The following is a 17,110-nucleotide window of genomic DNA, read 5'->3' as shown; positions in this document are numbered from 1 at the left end:
TGTACTACGAGTAGAATCTTCAGTATTCGAGAAGGAGGTCATTTAAAGTTACCCTGAGCAGCTCCACTGTGCAGCCTGGCAAGGGCGATGTGACTGAGGAAGGAGCTTAATCCTGTGGCATCCTCCAGTCTCTTTAGCTCCACTGACTACATCTTTAGCATCTGCAATAAGATCCATAATGTATCTTGTTAAAAAAAAAACAACCTCTATGTCCACTTTTGTGTTACAGTTTTATCTGAAACTTTGAATTAAACAGGGCTACCTAATAAAATATAAATGAAATATAAGTATGGTGGCATCCATCGTATAAGCTCTATCTCCAAACATTATGTAAAGAAAGTCAAATTTTGCCCTCAGATATTTTTGCCTGCCTCCAGATCACCTCAGTGAAAGCAACGTACAACTCTGCTCGTGGCAGAATGCAACTCATAAATAACACAGAGCAAAGTAATAATGTAATGATAGAAAGGGGAATATACTGGAGGTTCAAGCAAGCCAAGAAAGAATATCTTTTCAGATGAGCTTTGCAGTAGGATGGAAGAACCAAGGAAACAGAGAAATCAAGTTGGAAGTTCAAGAATGCCAGGTAAAGAAGCGCGGTTGCTACCAGCAGGGAGAATATTGGCACTCAGTTTTTCGTCGAGAGGTTCAGGTAGGCCCGGATGAGGGGATGTTATGGGCCGATGCTCCTGGTGACTCACCGCAGCCCCTCCTAGCTTAAAGTATGAATTTTGCAATTGTGAAGCATACTGATGCTGCTAACAAGCTGTTTAATCTCCGCTTGCCTGGTAGTCCTTGGTTTTTGCTTGAAGCTGTAGCAGTTCACCAATGACCTTACACACCCTACCAGTAGCTGAGGTATTTTAGGTGCTGCAAAATACAGGGTATCTGATTGCAGGATTTTTCTGGAATGCCAGGTGGGCAGAGCCAGAATAGCTTTTGCTTTTTCTGTAATACCAGTGTAGTCATCAAACCTCAAAAGCTGTTTTTTGTGTTCTGTGGGAACTTGAGCTACATCCAGTAATGCATCTTTAGTCATAATGGTGGGGTTTGGTACTGTTAGTCAATGGCCAGCCCTCAAAAGTACTGCAGTCAAGGTCTTTTTGTGTAAACATCGGTCTGGAAGGCTGAACTTTGAGGAAAGGGCAGAGACCTTCATCAGAATGTGAATATCCCTCCTTTTTACCCAGCCCAGTCCTAAGTTGGACAGCGTGATGGTGTCATCTTCTACTTGGTCTGTGGAGTAGGGCCTTATACCTGGGCACTACACATGGGAAATACAGCTGAGAATCTTACAAATGGATTTATGCTGTGGGAAAAGACACTGTGGCCCACTGTTGAATTCCACAGCATTTTCTGTGCCGCTTTGTGTAAAAGGGGAAAAGCAAAAGCCGGAAATCCACTAGAAAAATCAAAGAGAGAGTGACTCAAAAGAGAAGTTCTTTTGAGCTTTTTAATGAAATTCAGTACATGCCTACTTATTTCTAAAGAGATTTGAGAGAGAGAGATTTGAAAGTTTTATTTAATCTTATTTGGTGAAATATCTGTATACTTAAAACATGATGTACATATGTTGTAGGAAACACAAGCTTTGTAGGAATTATGTATACTCTAGGTAAAAGAAAAGTATCACAGAAAACGAAGAGGCAAGGTAAGACTCGGTGTCTGCTAAATAAACATTTATTATTCCCTGTAGTTAACTTCTGAAAAAGGTATCTCTAAGAATTAATGGCTTTACTGGTGTATGTGGTCTGGTTATTACCAGAGCGATACCTGGATCTGAAGGTAATTTCTCAAGAGCTATAGCTAATGTAATGAAAATCGGATTGATTTTAAGATTGCAAGATGACCAGGTTTCTACAGTGATAGAAGTCATTCAGTTCAAGTCAAGCAGACCTTATTTTCATAGCGATGTGCTTTGTTGTTCAAACACTCGGTCTTGCACATTGTTTAACGTAAAGCTGGTCTACCAGTATCCCATGTCATCTCCCACAGACTGGAAGTCCAAGGCTGGCAGAGACCATCATCTCTACAATGCAGTTGGTGTTTCTCAGGGAGGAAACTGACTGCCAAACATACATAATAATAGTTTTCGCTAGCTTGCCAAGCTTTGGCACGAATCATAAAAACAGCAGCGCTTCCCCAGCCTGAAGGAAGACAAAGCAAGAAAACTATATGAATTGGTGCGAATGGATGACAAAGTGCTTAGTGTATGTAATCTGGAAAAGACATATAGTAAGGAAAAAGGTGCATTACATATTCAGTCTTTGCTTTGTGACGTACCCTCTGCAGCACATGCAAATGCTGTCTTAGGAAATGATTAATAGCAACAATGGAAATAGTGTAAGAAAGCAACTAGATTATATTCACGATTCTATAACCACTAAAAGTTTATTGATGTGTGCAGTTATGTTTTGCATCTAGTGTTGATCTGTTTCAAGTGCTGATATAATTATTTGCATCAGTATAAATGAAATGTACATTCATTAGTTATCAATCCCACTGAAGTTTGTTCCTTTTTGTTGTTATTAACTCCTTAAATCATAATAATGTCCAGAAGCTCAAGCCAGGAGCAAGAGCCGCCTGCTCTAGAGAAGTCAAGGCGTGTTGATTTTTGTTGTACCTTCTGTACGTAGAAGTAATCTGTCCTGCGTTAATAAGCTCAAAGATCAGAGCTTAGGTCTGTGTGATCTGACTGCAAGATCCTTTTCAAAGTATTAGCATGGTCCCTTGATGATTTCAAGTCCATGGAATATGAAGCAATCCAGGCAAGCCTCTGGCTTGAGATCTCACCACTAACACTGGAGTAAGCTTCTAGTATCTCTTCTGGGGAGTGCGAATTTACTGTCCAGCGGTGCGTCTCCAGAGCCCAGATCTGATGGTGAAGCAGTGGTTTGAGAATTCAGTAAATTTGGCTCACTTCTCCTGGAGCCAATATTAAAAATATAAGTGTGTCTCAAATACTGTCACTTCACTAATTTGACAGAAATGCTCTCATTTGCTTGGTTTGGATCATGTATCTGTGGCTGGGTGATCAAGGAGTGCACAGATCTGGAATTAATGATTGTAGTTTGGCAGCTTTGCATTCCTGTGGTAGTTTTGGCAAGCCCTTGCAGGAGCCCATTGAAGGCATGGGGTTTTGCTTTATAATTTAATTTTTCAGCATGCAAGGGAGGCTTGTGAGCAAACACATAGAAAATAGATAATGGACTCTAGGTTTCCTGTTTGTATTGAGATTTTTTTTTTCCTTAAAGTACGTGCAAGTGCAAAAGAAAACAATGTACTTGCTAAGTGCAAGACCCATTCTAGATCACACTTACTTCTCCTGAGAGTCTCTGAGGTTCCTACACGATTCAGGAAGAGCAAATATATTGCCTCTTAGGCTCCCACTGTGGGCAGATCCTACTCAGTGCAAATTGCTGCATGTAGCTAAAGGGCCTGCTACTCGGGTTTTGCTCTTTATGTGACAATTTCAGCTTCTCTGTGGGGGGTATCCTGAATCCATATTTTAGTGGGTCATCAGTTCTCCCTGCTGAGTTACTTCAACACTAAGGTGACCTCTTCCTTGGAAGAATTTGCCCTCCTCAGTAAGACCTAGGTAATTGTCTAGAATGACTGCAGTACTATTGTATTATGCTTAAAATAAGATCCTCTGTTGTTGTCTTTCTCCTACCATCTTTCGATGCCTCAGATCAGAAACAACGGAAAGGAAAGCAGAAAAAGTGAATGGCTGTGCAGGCAAAGGTGGAGTAGGCAGCCCCCATGTGTGGTAATAAGGATAGTTTGTAACTTCCTAAAACGATTAATTTAGTAGATTTTCCAGTGCGTACATGAATAACAACTATATTTCTGTTAATATGTGTTGTATTTTAGATCTAGAGCCATTTTTTTATCTGCAGTGTAATTCTAGAGTAAATCTACGGAGTCAGTGTTTTTACTAATGTTTAACCTAAGTGAAAAGACTTGGGAATGCGGGGTGCACAGTTTCACTTAGAACTGGGTTGGAAAGGTGAGAAGTTTTACTTGGTGGCAGCACTTTAGTCAATAAACTGAGCTCTTTGACAGTTGAAAGCTGAGGGACAACATTGATGTAGCATTAGAATCTGTCACACATTGTTAAATTCATTCAGCTGTTATCCTTTTAATTGCAAGTATTTCCATTAATTGCTGTAGAAATTCATCACCCTGACCTGGCTGAGCTCCAAAAGAAAGTGTGGAAACTAATTAAACATTGAGTTTTACGGTAAAATAGTAAATTGCTCATTAGACCCCTTGAAATTCTGATTTATTACCAGCAGAACGAAGTAATACTTGATTTTGCAGAAACTGGGTCATAGCATTCTTTCTTAGTCTGACTGAAGGTGCTATAGCTTAGACATCAATTAATTGGTCTTCACTTTTTTGCAGCAGTACACTTGTTTGGTTTAACCTGGCAACTACAGCCTGTTGAAGGGCAGCTATATGAAAATGGAGTTAGCAAAGGAAATAAAGGAACAGAATCCATGGATAGTACTTACTCACCAATCGGAGGAAAAGTTTCTGATAAAGCGGAAAAAAAAGGTATGTGTGAATGAGAAGACAGATTACGAATATTTAAACATTACTACTGTTCAGATTCTGTATTTGCTACAGTTTGACAGTATTTTGAGTTCAGGTTCTATCTTCTCTAGTATAATTTTAAAACAGGTATCAAAAGCCCATAACCAGATTGTTTCCTTTAGCAGAACTCTCACTGGAATTAGCAACCGAGCCAAGCCATTAGGAAGGTAATGTTCAATAGCCCTTCTTTTGTGAGAGAAGAGAGATTAGAGCATTTGGCTTCTGTCTTAGGACAGGGGAAGTGAGACCGTATTCTCCTTATTCCCGTTTGCGCAAAGGGCTTGATGCTGTGCCTGTCTTGCAGACCAAAGTTAGTCTTAGGCAAATTGAAACCCTTTGTACTGACAGGTCAGAATATGCAGAAGGGTAGAAATCTTAATGCTTTTAAAGGCGTCCAGTTCTGGAAGGTGTAAGCTAAAATACAGCATCCTGTCACATCCTGGCTTAACCGGTCATAGTGAATCAGCTCGCAGGAATCTACTGAGGTTTCACAAAATGCCTGAGCCAGTCTGGCAGCTCCCTGCTGCCGGGGGGACTGTCCTGCTCTGCCCCAGCTCTCTCCCCGTGCCGTGCAGCTCCCTGTGTCCCCCTGCCCACTGCAGGGATTGTCTCATGCGTGACCAAGACATGTCAGTTCACTATGGCAGCAGAAAATGGCTTCATTAAAAAACGCGAATAGTCTTCTGCCGTGTAAGTGGCTGAACCGGCTCTTCTGAAGGGGCAGAGAAGTGCCAGAGCTGGCATAGGAAAGGAGGGGACTGTGCAGCCAGAGAGCAGGACTGCCTCCGAGATGCACAATTCCTTTCTCTCAAGTCCTGTCATTTAATGTTGTTAAATCACCTACTCCAGTGTGGCCCATGCTTCCCATTGACCACAATGATGATGCTTTCTGACTGTAAGAAGCAGATGGCCCTCCCATTTCTTTTTATGATACTCAGAAAAAGTGGATAAATCAGATTAGATCAGAGAACAGTGAATGGGAGTAGAATATGAACCCTAGAATGGGAGTAGAATATGAACCCTAGTCTTTCCAGTCGTTAGGAGGAAGGTAAAATTCTACTGAGAGCTCTGCAATGATAGGAGATTTCCAGAGCTTTCAAATTTTAGAGCAGAGCAGTGATCTGATTTTGTGTATGCCAGGTAAGATCTATGACTGTAAATATGAGACAAGGTGGGATGTTGTTGTACCAGTCCCTCCAGAAGGAAGATTACATCTCACATTAATAGTTTTACAAATCAATGTGGCACAACTGGATAGAGATCATATTAGATAAATGAGCAATAGAATTATATGTAAGGAGACGATGATGTTACCCATTATTTTGTCCCTTAGAATGGATCGGTAGTGAATTGCAGTAAATGTTTTATACACTTTTGTATTTTTGTCCTGGTGCACCATGGAAAATATCTCAAATAGTTCTTCTCAACTACATTAAATCACTTTGTCAATATATTACAGATTTAATAAAAGTTCTTCCAAAGCATTTGGCTTCCAAAGGAGGATGTGCAGGAAAAACATCAAAAATCAGATGCTAGAGAACAGAGAAAAAAATACGTGAGTCAATAGAGACTCAATGTAGTAGGTAAAAAACCACCTGCCTTACCCCAGGCAATCCCAATGTCTTGTGTGGCTACACAATTCCCCCTCGACACTAAAGCATGGAGGGCTGTGGTAGCAGAGCCACTTCGCTGAGGGCTTATCCAGCAGTTTGAGAGGTCAGTCTTGAATATAGCTAGACTGTTGTCCCACTTGTCCCCTTTCACCTTTTGGGGGTAACCTGTAATCCAGGGTGTATGCTAACAAGGAGTATACACTTGGGAAAGCACAAGAAAAATCATGTGGACTTAGTACCCGGCATTTGTACATGCATAGTCTGGCTGTGGCTAATTTCTGCTGGTTTTATTTCTTTCCATCACTTTTGACATATATAAGTAATTTGATTCCCAGTGCTCATACCGAATTCTCCATGTAGATGTGCTGGGAAGGAAGATTTGGTAACAGGCAACTCCTTTCACTACAGCAGGATATCACAGAAAGTTGATACTTTGCCTGTAAACTTGAAGCCTCTGATGTAATTTCACAGGGATAAATAACTACTGTCAGATATTGTGACCTCCCATTTTCCCAACTCAATGCAGCAGCGCAGAATGCTTTGCCAGACTTTGAAAGCATATATTTTAACTAATCTTTTAATGAAAATCAAGTTTACAAACCAGCAAGTCAGATTTCTTTAAGAAGTCATTTTATAACACACTGACCCACGGCTATGAGTTAACATTTTAATATGTAGTAATGTGATTAAAAACTCAGACATCCTATTGATGCTGGTATTTACCAGGGGAGTACAGGGAGACTGATTGTTTCAGGATCAGTAATAATCAGCATATGGGTACTTTCTTGTGAAGATAATTGGCACCACACTGTGCAGAGTTTTACTTTCTTGAAGCGAAAAGAAACCTGTGATTAGGAATCTATCTTCTGTTTTAGACTTGCAAGGAAAGTGTGCTTAGAAAGAACAGGGAAGAATTAATACCAGCTGGCAAAATTGGGAGCTGTACAAGTATAATACAAATTATACTTTGTCATAAGAAAAATGTTGTTATGAGAAAGATGTTTTTAGACCAAGAACAGAACTTGTATTGCAGCACTGTAATTTTAAAAGCTTATTTTGGACTTTTTCAAGAAAGAGCAAGGACGTATACGAGGATAGTCTGTGAACAGTGTATCTTTAGATACCTTTTTTGAACGGCCAAATACCTGCTTAGTTCAATTAAGCATAGAAACAGAGCTAAATTCTTTTTCTATAAAGAAAGCACAGTGGCTCAGTGAATATGAAAACATGCACTTCAGACATGGCTCTTACAGTAGCCTTTTCATGCTGTGTGGTTGTCTGGAAAAATAGTGTTTGAAAGAGAGAGATGCTGCAACTGCATACTTTCAGTATGCCTTCTCTCGGTGCGTTCTCAGCTGAATGGGTTTTGTTTGCATAGCTGATAGGTAAAGACCGTGGTTTACGCAGCAGCACTTCTACCTTTTTATATTCAGTAAAGCGTTCCAAGATTTCCAGGGCAAAAATGCGCTGTGACGCCTGTTGTCGTAAATATTGCATGTGAGTTTATTTGTGTTTTTCAACTAGTTGAATAAAAAATGCAATGGTTTCAGTGAAACGTCCTCCCTTTAGAGGTTGTTTTCAATATATTCCGATATATCTAAGGCATGTTTATACCTCGCGACCTATTATCTTCACCCACCGTGAATACGCAACTGATTGTTTTGTTTGTTTCTGGAAAATTAGTGTTTCAGAAGGGACGGGCCATAGACACAGGAGAAGTTGAGATTGGAGCACAAGTTATGCAGACGATCCCCCCTGGTTTATTCTGGCGCTTTCAGATTACTATACATCACCCCATGTACCTGAAATTTAACATTTCACTGGCGAAGGATTCTTTGCTGGGAATTTATGGCAGAAGAAACATTCCACCTACTCACACTCAGGTAATTAGCAATAATACTAATTCTATCATGCTTACATTTTCAAACAGCGGTGGATGCGAACGTTCACAATGCGCTTTCAAAGCAGGGAGGGAGGAAGGGACTGGCTGCAACCACAAAAAGCAGACTGTTTATCCCTTTCTTCTACTGAGGTCTAGCTATACCCTCAAGCCACGCTCTCTCAGAGGAAGGGACAGTGTCATGCCAGAAAGGTCAGCAGTTGTGACCACTGTGATGTGACTGTCCGGGAGGCTGGACAGGTACACGCTGTGCTGCTGTGCATCCCCAGCATCCTCTTTGCGGAGGCAGTAGGATGAAGTACCAGATCATTTGAAAATGCCTTAATCTTTTTACGACTTCATCAAAACAAACGGATGACATAGTCAGTATAAAGAGTTAATAGGGAAAAAAAAAGCTGTTTCTGGTTTCTAATATGAAGATTATTTTTGAGTGTTTACTCCTAGGGATCTTGCAGGAGAAAACCTAGCTAAGCAATAAGAATATGCAATATTGCTGGTCACATTCAACTTTTTTTTTTAGGCTTAATGTCTGTGGCATATGAAACTGTCATTTCTATGGATAATAGATTTTTCACGTTTCTTATAGCAGGATTACACTCCATAGAGTGTGATAAACTTATGTATGGAATCATGGGAAGATTGTTTAGAAGGGACCTCTGGAGATCATCTAGTCTAACCTCAAAAATTACTTACTAGAGTTTTGATTTTAGAAATAAGCACTTTTAGCTGTCATTGACTTTAATTGAAGCTGAGCCTTCAGCTGAGCTGAAGTTGAACTTTAATGAAAATCAGAATGCCTAGAAAAACCTAGAGAAATATATATATTTCTTGAACAGGGATTCATAGAAAGGTTTACATCTCTCATGCTCTGAGGTTAACTGGTCTTAAAGTTGTCAGCATCAACTTGGTTAAGTATTAAGAACTTCCATGTAAAAATAGGTACTTATTTGCATTAATAAAATTAGATACAAATAAAAAGTATATTTAGGTTTTGATACACAATATTGGTACTAAGGGACAAACATTTTAAAATATGGTATAGAACAAAAGGTTCTTTAATCTGTTCTTGGCATTTGAGATGAATCACTACATAACGTAGGCACTACAGCTTGGGAATTTTGGAATTATTCCCATTAAAGAGATGTAATTTTTGAAGTAAATCTGCTGTATTTAGTGCAGCAAGTCTGAATTTACCCTGCCATAGCAAACAGCAAGATTTGATGCCAGATTTCTGACCTAACATAATGCTTTTTATATGGAAACTGAAGCTAAATAGACTAGGTTATGCAACTGCTGTCCACGTTGGTGAATACTTAATCAGTCAGGCAATTCCTCTTAAGATTTCAACTGTTTATTCCTGTTTGAATGAGACATGCAGAGTAGATTCATAAAAATTTGCTAGGTGGTTAATTTTTGCTCATTATTATTTCAGTTTGATTTTGTAAAACTGATGGATGGAAAGCAGTTAATTAAACAGGAACCAAAAAACTCAGAGGAGCCTCAGCAAGCTCCCAGGAATCTGATCTTAACTTCACTGCAAGAGACAGGTTTCATTGAGTATATGGATCAAGGAGCTTGGCATATGGCATTCTACAATGATGGAAAGAAAGTGGAGCAAGTGTTTGTACTAACTACAGCGATTGGTAAGAACAATTACGATAAAATTGTTATTCTGATTATTACATTGGAAAGCTGTATTTGAAAAGAAATTATTGACCTTGATTCTAGCTTCTCTTAAGTATTCTCTTAAATATGTTTTATTTCAGCTTAGTTTAATTAACCTCAGTGGAGCAACTTCATGTTTATGCCAATATTAGACAAACAGCAATATTTGTGTATTAAAGATGGATGTTATCAAATTAATTAAGCGTGAAGTTTTTATGTGTGTTAAGATTTTTATACAATAGCTTAAATGCTTGAGTAATTTCTGGTGTTATCTTGCTCAAAGTAAAAGAGATTATGTCTGCCCTCTCTATTTACATAGGAACCATAAATCCTACTAAAATTATCCAGGCTTTAAGTTCTTATTTCCTGTATTTTAGTCAGTTATAAAATCTAAAAGGCAGCTTTTGTGGATTTGGTTGTGATTGTTGTTTGATGGATGGATGCTGTTGCTTTATACGTTTATTCGAATGCACCATTTTGTTTGGAACACAGAAGGCAAATATAGGAGACAGTGTCCTGGTGACATATCAAATCCCTGCTGCCTTTTTAATACATATAGGTGGACAAATGTTTGCAACTCTAGGGTTGTTAGTGAGCAGTGCTCACACGTAGGGTTTCTTTGGAATTTAAATTTAGGTAAAGTGTTGTATTTATGACAGTCTCGGTTTGCTGCAAGACTTTAACCACTATGCCCTTTAGTTAACCTGTTCTGCCATATGTTTAGCAAGATGTCTTTACTAGTAATGGACATGCCATCTGCTCTTTAGAACAATTGGATGCTATTTTTACTTGATGGTAAACACCTTGCAGAGCAGGACAGTATGATTCAAATACCAAGATTTGAAGGACTTGCAGGAAAATAATTTAGAAATTGAGATAGAATGGTAATGACTGTTTTTTGTTTAAAAGTTCATATTTGCTCTGTTCAGAAAAGTGAATCTTTTACAAGCAAGAAAAAATGCCATTATTCAATACCATATGAGAAAATAATATTCAAGCAATTTATGAAGCATCTTCGCAGATGCTCTATGAAGAGCGTAAAACCTGGCCAAACTCCAGTCCAGATCAGAATCCAAATACCTGCCCCCTTGTTTATTTCTACTGTAAGACAGGAGTGTTTGTACAGGAGGGTTTAACCAATATTTCATGGTTAAGTAACATACCCTCTCAAAAAAAAAAAAAAAAAAGATGAAACTGAATGCTGCGGTTTGGTTCTTGTTACATTTGGTGAAAAAGAAGTTGTCCATCCCTTCTCTGGCCAATAAGCAGAACAGACTCTGTCGTACAGAGGGGAGCAGTGAGAGCCACAGCAGGAATCCTTATACGCAATCTCAGAAATGGCTGCGAGAAGACGTTTTGGGGAAAAAAAGGGTTCATGCTGCAAGAATCTACTGCTGATGCATTTGAAAATAGTGCTAGCTATTGTGTTTTCATAACCTGTGTATCTTCTTCTCATACTTTTCTTTGCATAATGGTTCTTGGTTGTTTCTTTGGGGGTTTCCACAAAAAAAATCCTTGAGCCATACTCCTTACCCCAGACTGGGCTGGAGTCATATTTGACATCTCTGCTGACAAAGGAATCAACCAGGACCACAGATTGAAACACTCAGAATAGAGCAAGAGCTTGGATCCATCTCTACTGTATGCTACTGTTGGCTGTGTGAAGCAGTCATGCCCTCCTCATGAGTGTCCGTTAGGTAGTATTTCAAGTTGCTCAATGTTAGTTACGTACAAAATTGATGTTGCTGACACTTCAGCTAAAGCTCTGATCAGACTTTCCCTTGAGGGAGGTAATTTGCGTGCAAAATCTGGCACGCCTCAAGTACTTTCGTAGACTGAATAAAGGCCAGCCCAAACTGGACATTGCATCGAGGGGAAGTAACTTTTCAAACCATTAATTCTTCATTTCAGATCAACATAGGGATCATTTACCATGTGATTCTGGAAAACTGGGAAGACAGGCAAGTGTACACATAGAGCAAGAGAAGAGTTGATAATGAACAGTAATATGTAAAAATTAATAATGAGCAGCATATCTGTGAAAAAACCTACTTCTGAAAACGAGCTGGTTTTTTGACCTTGAAACAGACATCCGTGTACAGGTTGTGGATGTCTGATGAATAGATACGTATCAAATGCCTGTTCTTTAGTATAAACTGATAGCCCGAAAGGAACTTTTTAAATAACAGTAGGAGTTCAAGAGGAACCAATCCTTATCTGTCCAAGTGCCCATAAATAAGATCAAAATAAACTTATTTCAGTTATTCATATTAGTTGTAGGATGTGCTTATAATCCATCTTTTGACAAGTTACGTTTCAGTTCAAAAGTATATCAGATTTGATTAGATTAAATATTCCAATGGTATGCCCTTTCTTGAGAAAAGTTTCTCCTCCCAAATCACTTGCCGTGGACAGATGCTCTTCAAAAGGATCTGGGTTTTCTTCTTTTTCCCCAGCAATCATTATTTTGTGGGAAAGGAGTCATGTTTCCCATCTTGCTATAGCCAGATGTACTTCCTCACGTCTATTAGTGCATGTGCCCATAAAATAGTCTCAGTTCCCACTGTTCTGTAGCCCCTCTCTCGTCCTGCACAGCACCTGCATGGGCTGCAGAGACCCTCAGTCCTAGTGCTGGCCTGAGTGACCTACTCCGCATGGGAGCATCTTAGCCTTGGATTTGCTTCATATTCTTTACATAACACCCATATAAATCAGTGAATCCACTGAATTCCTGTAGGAAATACATGTGTAAATTCAAAACAGCTAATCCATGTACAGACATGAGCCTGTCCCCAGATGTGTGAGGTTAAGTGGTTTACTGTCCCAAGCTGTGTGATAAAACATGGGCAAGTTTAAGATCAGAATTGAAGGTGGGGGTTTTTTTCTTCAAATCTACTTCTTAGTCCTTTATTGCATTGAGTTTCATCACTGTACAAAAGACTATTTTTTTTTCATCTGATTGTATAGAAGTGGAAATCCTACCCTCCTCCAAGGAATTCAATTCACATGGTTCAAATGAACACCATAGAAGGCAATTTACTCTATAAACAGGTTTCAAACAAATTACTTCAGCAATGAAAGAAAGTGTTTAAGGTGTGGACGTTTTTCAGCAAATACTCTGGTTCTTGCAGTGCTTTTAATGGTGGTAAATTTTACATGAACACTTACTTTAAAAGTTTTTTGGTGTAATATAAATGATGCACTTGTTATCTTGAAGCTGTCAAGAACAAATCTAATATTTGTAAGCTGCTTGAACAGGAATTTTGTTTTGTGCTCCCTGTGAATGAAAATGGGCCTTTTACTGCTTCTGCACCTATTTGTATGTTGAGATGTGTCCCGCAGAGTGAGATGAAGATGCCGTTCATTCAAATTCAACCAATTTGTATTTTTCTTTGTGCACAACTCTCTGAATAAACAGAAATCCTGGATGACTGCTCTACTAATTGCAATGGGAATGGAGAATGTATCTCGGGGCACTGCCACTGTTTCCCGGGATTCCTTGGTCCTGACTGTGCAAAAGGTAATCTCATATTAACTGACCCACAGTGCATGACAGGGATCACGATTATGGTGCATGACTGCTGGGCTTGCAAAGATTCAAAGTGATTAAAGGAGATTTAATTCCTTTTTCCAGCCAGATGGCAGATACAGTACAGGCACACACATAGAAAGTTTCTTTATGCTCTACTTGCGCGAAGATGCATCAACCACTTCGCTCTCCCTGACTTTCAGAGTTAATAGATTCCTCCACCCCTCTTTGCATCCGCTCCATGATTATAAAATACATTTTTTAATAAGTGTGTTAGCTTAGCATAATGTTTTCTGTTATTTAAAAGTGACGAACAGTTTCACTTTGGAGAAAATTGCATAAATAAGTCAAATGCTTCTGTGGTCTTAACTTGAATAGGGTGTCGAAAAGAAACCTAAAGCAGCTTAGACTGTTTTCCAGCACTGAGGCAAAAAACATGCTAAAAAGATTGTAAGTGAGCTTATTTCCATTTCAGGTATTTCTGTCGGTATTATCCATCATCTGCTGCGTATGATGTCTGGAAGTTCTCATGGTTTTCCAGTGTTTCCTCAAATTTAGGATTGACTTTAGTTTTTAAGAGCTTGATTGGCTCAGAAATTGATACTGGATTGTAAAACTAAACTTCTACATCGCTGGTTTACATGCAGATCAGTAATGGCTAAAACTTCAGTAATGTTAAGTCTGCTTAGAAGAAAGAAGAAAAGGGCAGTATCTTGCTTCAGTTCACAGGGAAGAAATATTAATCTTACTGAAAATCATAAGCGGACATCACGGCAAATTTTCTGCAGAGGCCAATCAAGGGGAGGGAATTATTTTTATCTTCTAAGATATCCCATTTCAGGTCAAAATTAAGGTGTGCTAGTGAAGCAGACTGAGGAGACGAGGACATTGTGTTACTTCTGCACTACCTAGTTCAAAGATTTCAGCCTGTCACAACCCTTGAATCAAATGGAGGACTGGGGGGCTGGAGTGGAAAAGCAATTTTACAGAATGATAAATGCAATAAATGTTAATCTATGTAAGTATGTAAATACATTTAAAAGGTCAATCTGCCTTCTTCAGATTCCTGTCCAGTGCTGTGCAGCGGAAACGGAGAATATGAGAAAGGTCACTGTGTGTGTCGAAATGGGTGGAAAGGACCAGAGTGTGATGTTCCAGAAGAACAGTGTATTGATCCAACCTGCTTTGGCCATGGTACTTGTATCATGGGCGTCTGCATCTGTGTCCCTGGATACAAAGGAGAGATTTGTGAGGAAGGTTTGTGAAGTTTCCCTCTCTATAGTTAGGGTGTTTGATTTTTGTCTTTAATCTCCAAACCTGTTTTAAGGTAGTTAAGAACTCACGTAGATGTGAGAAGCTTGCTGTGAAGCAGTACCGTTTTGCTCAAAAGCACCTTTACTGTCTCATAGAAAGTAACGTTAAGATAGAAAATTATCAAAGGTAAAGGCATTCAGGTCTCAGTGACAGTCAGTGGAAGCTGATCACATAATTTCCAAGATTCACATTTTTATTCTAAGAGATTAAAATTATTTAACATTGTCTAATAAGACCATCTAATAATTGTAGCATGGACAGTCCTCTGAAATACTCAGTTTCTCTTTCGGTCCAGGAGGACTCTAGTTCTCGGATGATTTCCTGAATCTCAGTAGCAAGAACAGAACTGGGTGGAAGTTTTTGCCTTTCAGCAAGCAGTGTATTCTCAATCCTCCAAGAGTTTCCTGGAAAACATCCCAGCAAGCAAGGATTCCTTTTTTTTTGTGAAAGCTGTGAGACCATCTTGATTTGTTTGACTCCACTTTTCTTCTCTCAGGCTCCAGATACTTTTTTCAGGAAGGGTGGCTGGTGTCCCCAGTCCTCCTTGCTGCCAGTAACCTCAGTCCCTTAGAACACACTGTCAGAGAGCCTGTGCAGACTTTTTTACTTGGCCAAAAGCTAAGGGTAGGGCAGTCAGAAGATCATTTAAACAAAATATGATGTGGTGTTCTCCAAAGTAATCAGAAGATCGTAATCAGCTTCTCCTTTTCTTCATTCTGTTTCATCTTAGATTTTTCTGCGAAGAATGTACTGACAATATAAAGCCAAAGGAGCAGCAAACAGTTTCAGTTTACCAGAGCATATTGTGTAATTCTGTTGTCATATGTCATTTTTACTGTGAGCCTGTGTTCAGGGTACTAAACCGGCATCCTTTAAGGCTTGGCTAATAAAAAGTGGGAAATTCTGAGAACAAGTAATTGCACTTTTGCTGGTTGCAGTACCAATGTGTCTCTGCCCTCATCTATAGAAAGAAGCAGTTGTCGTTTGCCTGTTAGCATTTCTGAGATAGCTCATCAGCTTTGACTTTCTTCCCCTGTGCATAGCCTCAGAAAGCAGAACTCTTCTTCATGCTTGCCCTGATCTGATGATTTTTCACTAGTCCCCTTAGCCTGAAGCTAGTGACAGCATACTTTGTGCTTCCTGCTATATAAAATTTAGGTAATTCTTTTGAGTAGCACGCAGAGGAGGCCTTTTATGTGGCTCGAATTCTCTAGTCAGAAAAATGTCCAGGATGGATTTGATGGATTTGACATACCTGGTACGGTTTTTAAAGGGAGGATCAAGAGAATGCTTCAGACATACTCAGTTGTTGGTAGTTTCAGAAACGGACAAAAACGAGAAAACCCAAATGGGAAAAAGCACTTAATACACAGATTTACTCACTGAGGCCGTGATGCCAAACAAGCCTGTAGGTGGTGAGAGGCTGACTGCTGTTTTCAGTTGCTTTGCTTCTTTCCATAACATGATCCTGCAAAATGGTTGAAAAATATAATTGAGATAAATGTACTCAGACAGCTATTGAAACGAAGAGTATGAAAACATTGGATTTTTAAAGTGAGACGTACTTAAATTTTAAAAAAAGGTGGAATTACGTAGAAATAGGGTGGATGAAACAAACCTGCGCAACCAGGTACAGTGGGGTTTTATTGTAACAGTGTGTGCATGACATGACTGTTCAGTTTACTGTATCGTACAACATAACTTGTGCAGTAGTGGAAGTAATTCTGTCAGGAATTCAGATTACATTATTGTATGTAAATATGAGTTTAGCATTACAGCAATATTGTTAAGATAGCAGACATAGTAACAGATGTACTCTTCAGGGAACAGCAGTAGCTACATGTATTCATTGCTATGGCAGTCCTTTGAATTTGTCCTGTCAGATTATCATTACTAAAGTGAGTGATACTTTTTAAACTGTTTATGGAGTCACTCAATTAATTTTAAAAGATCAGCAAATTAAAGAGCTGTCTCAGGATGAGAGAAAATTGCTGAGCATTTTTGTCCTATGCTTAGCAAGATATGCGTTGTCCAGAAACACTGATTCCCCTCTTTCAGAATTACATTGTGCTGTGCACAAGCCTGGAAGGCTGAAAAAGATACAACATAAATCTTGAAATAAGATCTTGAATTGGTGGCATAGCAGCTCAAAAGATAAAGCATCACTTCTTTATTCTTAGGTCAAAAGGTCCTATAAACTGGAGGCCGTTAATCTCTACGTCTGAAGTATTTAGTCTTCCCTTACCGAAGCAGAGAGCGTCTCTTCATTCCTGTAGCATGGAATACTGTTTGTTAAGTTTACAATTTAATTATTAAAACAGTACTTGTGCTGCTACTTGAAAAATACATACAAGAACTTTCAAAGTGCCTCTTTAACATTAGTGTGAAGCATGATCTAACATGAATAGGCTTTTGGCTAATTGTTTCCCATGCTCGGACTCCGCAAATCCTCTTCAGCTCTGCAGTCTTGCTGCAGCCTCCAGAGAAGGC

The 17,110-nt window shown here is 39.2% G+C and overlaps 1 protein-coding gene across 9 annotated transcripts in view; it reads left to right on the top strand.

Moving 5' to 3' along the window:
- The window catches only part of TENM1 (teneurin transmembrane protein 1), a 940,180-nt gene that overhangs the window by 795,726 nt on the left and 127,344 nt on the right, over positions 1–17,110 (top strand). For 8 of the 9 annotated variants that reach the window (XM_076347340.1, XM_076347348.1, XM_076347347.1 and 5 more), the window contains 5 exons: positions 4,408–4,560; positions 7,896–8,095; positions 9,545–9,755; positions 13,196–13,297; positions 14,369–14,563. In XM_076347340.1, coding sequence (XP_076203455.1) covers positions 4,408–4,560; positions 7,896–8,095; positions 9,545–9,755; positions 13,196–13,297; positions 14,369–14,563 — 861 coding nt within the window. The remainder of the gene's footprint in view (positions 1–4,407; positions 4,561–7,895; positions 8,096–9,544; positions 9,756–13,195; positions 13,298–14,368; positions 14,564–17,110) is intronic. The other variant, XM_076347344.1, reaches the window with a different exon arrangement.

The sequence above is a fragment of the Aptenodytes patagonicus genome, chromosome 9 (assembly GCF_965638725.1).
Source record: "Aptenodytes patagonicus chromosome 9, bAptPat1.pri.cur, whole genome shotgun sequence".
NCBI classification, from domain to species: Eukaryota; Metazoa; Chordata; class Aves; order Sphenisciformes; family Spheniscidae; genus Aptenodytes; species Aptenodytes patagonicus.
This window is presented reverse-complemented; position numbering and strand designations above follow the sequence as displayed.